General features: G+C 42.4%; 2 protein-coding genes across 2 annotated transcripts; both read right to left on the bottom strand.

The window, feature by feature from the left end:
* Positions 1-7: 7 nt before the first annotated feature.
* Positions 8-1,889, bottom strand: LOC306735934 (protein-lysine methyltransferase METTL21C-like; the record flags this gene model as incomplete). The annotated part of the gene is made up of 5 exons (XM_079217506.1): positions 8-18; positions 119-541; positions 1,107-1,224; positions 1,552-1,697; positions 1,769-1,889. 5 exons carry the CDS (start codon positions 1,887-1,889, stop codon positions 8-10), a joined length of 819 nt encoding a protein of 272 aa, XP_079073632.1.
* Positions 1,890-4,569: 2,680 nt separating this feature from the next.
* mettl21e (methyltransferase like 21e) lies at positions 4,570-6,919 on the bottom strand. The gene is made up of 5 exons (XM_079216874.1): positions 6,669-6,919; positions 5,555-5,709; positions 5,367-5,484; positions 5,139-5,236; positions 4,570-5,020 (listed from the first exon to the last, which is right to left on the bottom strand). Exons 1-5 carry the CDS (start codon positions 6,718-6,720, stop codon positions 4,691-4,693), a joined length of 753 nt encoding a protein of 250 aa, XP_079073000.1. The 5' UTR covers positions 6,721-6,919; the 3' UTR covers positions 4,570-4,690.
* Between the last annotated feature and the right edge of the window lie 95 nt (positions 6,920-7,014).

Below are 7,014 nucleotides of genomic sequence, written 5' to 3'. Positions count from 1 at the left end.
TTGTTTTCTATTCCATTACTTTGTTCTATATTGACATAGTTAAGCTCAATGTCATTGTGTTTTTCCTCCACAAGCTTTTCATTGCGCCCCTCCCCTTCCTTTCCCTTCCCCTTCTCACTCAGCACATCTTGGATTTCCAGATCACTTTCTCCCTCTTCCTCTTTGCACGTTGCCTTGAAGATCTTCATCTCTCCGTCTTCAACCAGCAGACTCGTGTGAAAAGCCTTTTTAAAGTTCTCAGTGAAAGTCCGATCATTCTCAAACCTCACCTTGTTGGCCCAGATCAAAGTCGTTCCTGGTTTGCAAAAATGCTTCATGGTGATGAGGAGCTCGTCCAGGAAGTCGTGGTGGTAGACCACGTCAGCTGCCAGCACATAGTCATACCGGGAGACGGATGTCGGGTAGGCGCTCTCCAGATCATGGCCCCAGGACAGAGCTGCCACCTGGGGAGTGTGTCTGCAGCGCTCCCTGGTGTTCCTCATCACATTGGCCCGGAGCTTGCCCACCACCTCAGGTAAGTCTGTAGCGGTGACTGAAGCTCCTGAGGAAAACAGGACATCTGACATCAAAATAGCTACAAAGAAAAAATATTTTCCCAGCTTGATGTTCTGCATCATATCTTTGATCCATTGATTGTGTAATGGAGGGCTTCGTTGAAACATAATTGAGTGTCTAGCTAATAGAGAGGAAAAGGCAGTCACTGATTTGAGTCATCTAGAACTCAGAATATACCCAAACTGCCAATTGTAGGAGAGGGTTTGATATTATAGCCCTCTGGTTTCACTGCTGACAGTTGATACTGGTTTTGGCTTCACCACACTTTGGTTTTACCACATGTGTCACATCTCATGAAATGAAATGGTGTCAAATTAAGACAACCAATCAAAGGCCAAATTGTGGGCAAGACCACAACATATGATAGATATCATCGGTGTCTGTTGACACCTGTCACATCACAAGTTTAGCTTTAGAGAAGTGTGGCCGAACAGTTTGAACTGCTTTTAGGCACGTGTTGAGCATTTAGAAGAGGAATGGGCCCTGAAGTGTCTTGTCTCTTGACTCTGAAGCTATGCATTGGCAAATACAGTTGAAGGTAAACGTCTTACCGAGGAGCGCCGCTACAACAGACAAGAGGCCAGTTCCTGCTCCGATCTCCAGGACCGTCTTGTCCACAAGACTCAACTGTTCATGTTGAGTGACCAGGTAGTGACAGAGAGCCAGCGCCTGAGGGCAGTCAAGATGACTTTGAGTTGCAGGAGGTATAAGTGCTTTTGGGTTGGGGCAACTGAAGGATCACTGGAGCAGGTAAAGTATGGGCCGGAGGTCTTTGTAGATGAATAAGTAGCAGTGGATGTAATGTTGCCCAGTGTCCGCATTTCAATATAGTATATGCCCATAATCCAGACCTGACACAAACACCGACAGTGTGATTGTATCAATAAACAGAGCCCTCCCAGAAAATACAGAATTGACAAGTGTAATGGTACACATGGGTATTGTCATATTCTGGCAAATGAGGCTGCAAATAAAAAAAAAAAAGGTGCGACTCACCCCCGGCCATACCGTTCCTGCATAGCAATCAAGAACCCCTTCGATGACAATCTTCTGCCCGACGTAACAGTACACGTCCTTATCGGCTTTGTAGTAGAAACCCGGAGCCCAGGCTGGTCTTTGTTGCTTCTGAGTGGCTGACTCATCTGAATAAGACAAAAATCAGATGCTCAGTTCTCTGAGGTCTCTGCATTTTTTCTTGTATCCTTCATCTTACCTTTTTCTTCCTCTTTATCTTCTTCACCCCCATCTTCCCCCTGCCCCTCCTCCTCCTCCTCCTCATCCTCTTCCTCCTCCTCCTCCTCTTCCTCCTCCTCGCCTTCCTCTCCGCTTCTCATATCATGGGTTCCCCCCAAAATGTGAGTGGACAAAGTATCCATATATAATCCTGTATGCTGTTGGATTTGAACAGATTTCAGATATTAGAGTTTGAGCTTCAATTACATTTTTTTAATGTAATAACGCCCTGTTTCTTCTTTTCCTAAACTTAGTTATCTTGCTTCTTGATACAATAGTAAAAATCAGTATTGTTAAGACAATATTTATACAAGATATAATCATGATTATACAAGCTTTTCAAGTCATATATATTTTATATTTTGCTTACTGATATGCTACTGTGATGTCCACCCATACTTCTGCTGTGTTTATATAATTATTTATTTTATCCTAACTGCAGTCCTTCTGTCTAGCCAGCATATAGGCAAAGCAAGTCCTCCAACGTGAACATAAACATAGCACAATATAAATCAAAATTCTTGATTAAATCAAATTCTGTACTTTATTATTGTCTGACAAATCTCATTTTTGTATTTATGTTTAATGTTAACATATTTAAATGAATACAAATTTAAGTGACAAAAAAAAGAAGTTATTTGTGCTACCTATACAATGAAAGCCTCGCTTTCAAACCATTGACCTACCTGCTGCTGCTGTATTTCCCAGTGAAGGATCTCAGGAGCAGTCCGACTGCATCTGGGGACCTCTGACTTTGAGGTTATAGCATCCTGTTGGTTACACCCATCATCATCACAAGGGCACGGGGGTATTTTTAGAGCCGTGGCCAGGAGAAATGAACACAAGCAAGATACAAGATCAGCACACACGCACACACACGCACACGCACACACACGCACACACACACACACACACACACACACACACACACACACACACACACACACACACACAACAAAAACAAGACTGTGAAGGAGCCAAGATACAGGCATGCATCTATGCTTCCAGTTTCTCTTCTGGACTTCTCTGGCTTCATTGAATCCTCCACAGTCTATAAGATCATACTGAAAATCATTTAAAATTATATAATAGGAAGTAATACTAAATCTGTAAAAAAAAACGGCTAATGCAATAACTCTGCTGAATGATTTTCAGTTACTTGGTAGTCTACAAATAGTCACCTCGGAAAACCAGACCAAATCCTTACTTGTGTTTGGCTTGAGAGCATATTGGCAGAAAGCCCTTGAATGTATGTTATCCCCAAAATATGTATAGCCCCAAGGCCTTATAACATAATTTTAACTGCTATCAAATGGTAACACGTTTATCAGTCTAATGTAATGTAAAGAGGACACAGAAAGTCTGGAACGTGTCTATGCTGCCATTGCCTACTCATTTTTCTTGCAATGACCTCAATTGCCTCACCAGAGATGGGAAGTAACAGGATCAGGTTGGCATGCAACATGTCCCCAAGAAAAGAAGGGAGCTCCTGTAATGTAAACCTCAATTAGACCTCCCTCGGTTACATTTGACATCTTTGGCCAAGAAGTATCATCTCCCGGGTTCAGATATTGTCAAACTAAAACCACTCACTTCCAAAAACTTGAAATCCATCCAGGACCTCAGGATGGTTTGACCTATTGATTGAGAGTGCGCGGCGGTTAGGTCCTTCCCTAACTGCGTGTTGTTGATGTGGCGCAGCCGTACTTGGAACAAAAGATACATGTTTTTAAGCTTGAGTTGTTGGCAGCACCTCAGCTCTGTCAGTGAAAGGTTGTTTGTTATCGAGGGACAATTGAAAGAGTGATGAAGTAAACCGATGCCTCTCCAAAGACCTCAGACAGTTTTCAGCTGTTGAGTATTTATTTTGTCCTGACAATGATACACAGTGCTTCACCGCCACCAGCATAGATAGCCCCTCTCATCCTCCCTTTAACCCAGCGTGTGTTTCTGCAGCCAAACACATATCCATCACATGGGCAAAAAGACAAGGAATGACAGAACAGAACATGTTGAAGGATTTGGAATCATGACTTAGATATCAGCTTTATAAGGTTACATTAATAGCAGATGACTTCAACTTACTATTTCCAATATAATTAAGCTAACTGGTGACTTTCCAAAACATGCAAAGTTTGTGTGTGACTCATGTTACTGAAGTAGCACATGTTGCCCAATATGGATGTGCTCTTTTAATTTGACCTTGTTAAAGTGTTTCGCTGCGGAATATTAAGTCTCATCTTGGAGTGAACATAAATGTTGAAAGTTAATTATAAAATTGGTAGCAAACAGTTGCTTAATACATTTTCTTTTTTTCCGTTCCCCAAAATTCACTCGGTTTTCACAGACAGTTTTTAAAGTTTTTTAGCTCAAAATTAAGCTAGGAAAGCAGTGAAAGAAAATAGTAAAGTTGAAAAATCTCATCTATGAAGGAACCATCAGTGGCTGATCCATCCAAACTGCTTACTAAACATAAAAAAACCTTGAATAGAGACATACATTTTCCAGTTTATTAAGTTCAGCTAAATGATCAGATCAGCTAGAAATACAACTGTTCAACTTTTGTCAGATGGAATTTAATGGTCATTTTAGAGTGTTGCAATATAGCTAAATGTTTATAGTAGATAAATACACCTGTAAATACTGTAAATAATATAATAACATGTGTAAAAACATGGATCACAACATGAGATTGTAATATTCTAGCATATCTATATACGAATATCATAAAGTAGGCATTTGCATATGAGATCCACAATGTGACATTACAATCCTTCCCACTCAGTAAAACAATATACACATTTTACCTGATTCTGCAGTCTCACACACACACACACACACACACACACACACACACACACACACACACACACACACACACACACACAATCTACAGTGTGTATTAACAATTAAGGCGGCAGCCTCTCCCTGGTCCTTCGTCCTCCTTTCTCCAGGCTCGGTACAGTTTGATACTCAGACTCGGGAGGTCGTACAGCTCCTCCAGGTGGAAGCGCTGCCGAAAGCGGTCAACAAAGCTGTTCTCTGGGTCCAGACGAAAGCGCATGGCCCACATGATCTGTGTGTTTTCCTGGCACAGGTGGTCAAAGGTGTCCATCAGCTCCTCCAGGTAAGGATGGGCATACACCACGTCCGCTGCCAGGATGTAGTCAAAGCAATGTGTGGCGCGCGGGAAACGCTGCTCCACCTCCGGACCCCAGATGAGCTCGGTGACCTTGAAACAGAGATGATTGAGGAAAACACCAACACAATGCAACATGCATTGCTGATGGGATTGTTTAAAGATCAAGGCAAGCCAACAGTACGAAATGTGAATAAAAAAAACTAACTACCAGAGGGATGTACTTGCATCGGTCCTTGGTGTTGCGCATGACATTGTACCTGAGGTTCCCCAACAGCTCTGGCAGGTCAGTGGAGGTCACCTTAGCACCTGGTGATAGAGAGTGCAGTTGGGTGTTAAAGGGATTGAGGTACAAACAGCAACAGAGCGGGGGGAAATGTAAAGACTAAGTCCAAGAGACTTGTTAGCGCTAATCACCAGGTGTGTTTTGTTTCCGTACCTAACAGGCTGGACACGACGGAGACAAGCCCGGTTCCAGCACCAAGCTCAATCACATTTTTGTCCGTGAGGTTGTGTTTGTCTCGGTTGGTTTCTAAGAAATGGCACAGCACCATCGCCTGTTGGGGAACACAGGTTCAGAGAGTGCAGCAGCTAGTTACTTGAGATAATGTATCAATCTGGGCGTACTGAGGGCCAGAGCACAGCTCCGTAGAGGTCAGTGGACTCTTTGATGCGGATCTCCATGTCAAAAAAGACGTATCCCTCCCAGGCCTCCGGACCGATCAAGGAGGGGTGGAAACACCGATCCATTATGGCTTTAGCTAGCTCTGCATCCACAGCAGCTAGGCGAAGAAAATAACATGAAGCTTAAAGTGTGATACTGTAGCGAGTGAGGACAATGCAGAGCGGAGAATAACACACGACACAACAAATGGACCTTTTTCACAGCACAAGATGCACAGGTGTAATTAATTAATCACACTGACTCACTGGTACGCTTAAAAGGTATGGAGCTCTAATTTATGGCATTTGTTATTTGTTAACTTTTTGCTTTGAAAAAGGTCATTAGAATATACAGTTTTACCGCTGAGGCAAAATAACCAAAATGCCATATAACACAGATTAGTAGCTTAATACTAGTTTTGTTAAAGATAATAATGGTTGTTTTTGATGACACTTAATGGCTAACACTTAATGGCTACATTTGCATTGAAATTAGATTTGGAACTACAATAGTTGCACAGTGAGGGCTGTGAATTATCCGGATTAACAGTTATGTCTTTCTACATTATATCTAGAAAGACGAGATGAGCGTGCAGAAATCTCATAGATTGGTATAAAGGTGAGTAATTTAGGTGAAACAGTCTGAAGTCTGCAGGGCTACTGTGCAGGATTGGTAGGTGATAAATGTGCCGATCTTAAATCAAGCAGATGAGCAACCATGTGATTCTCTGCTCTAAAAATGAATCACATTTAGCTCATTATGCCCCTGCTGTTCGTTTGTCACATGTCAGTGTGTCAGACTCCAGCTATTTGTGCCGACACATTGCTTCGGCACAAAGTGTTCGGCCACAGAGCAGCAATGCAACGGGAGTGCATTTATAGCTGTTATGTGTATCAATATGTTATGTATGTCAACATCTTTTATGCTCTGACATTACATTCATACTCAGCTGATATATGGGATTTAAAATTAACTGCATACTTCCTGTGACCTTATTCCAAAAAAATGTAAAAATGAAATTATACAGGGGACAACAATTAACGCCAATGATATTAGAAAGAACAATCTTTCAATCACCTTCTTTGGTGTTGGAGTCCTCGTTGATGGCCTTGGACTGTTGAGTCTCCATATTTGAAGGAGTCCAAGAGGGGGGCAAGAATGCCCCAAACAGAAAATCTATAGCAGCCAACGGATCTTTGGTCCCGGATCCTTTGCAGTGGAGTCAATCTGGATCCCGATTTATAGTAGGCTGTTGGCTGTCACCATCCAGGGTTTTAATTTACACACAAATAGTGTTTCCTGACTTTTGGTCCTACCACTTCAACTCCCCCAACATGTGTAGCTCTCTCTGGGCTTGCATAAACCACTCTCTATTGCAGTAAGACTGACGGACAGCGACAGCTGCTCCGTCCGACTGCTGAAC

The sequence above is a fragment of the Taurulus bubalis genome, assembly GCF_910589615.1.
Source record: "Taurulus bubalis genome assembly, chromosome: 4".
In the NCBI taxonomy this organism is placed as follows: Eukaryota; Metazoa; Chordata; class Actinopteri; order Perciformes; family Cottidae; genus Taurulus; species Taurulus bubalis.
Note: the sequence above shows the minus strand (reverse complement) of the source record. Positions and strands in the feature narration are given on the sequence as shown.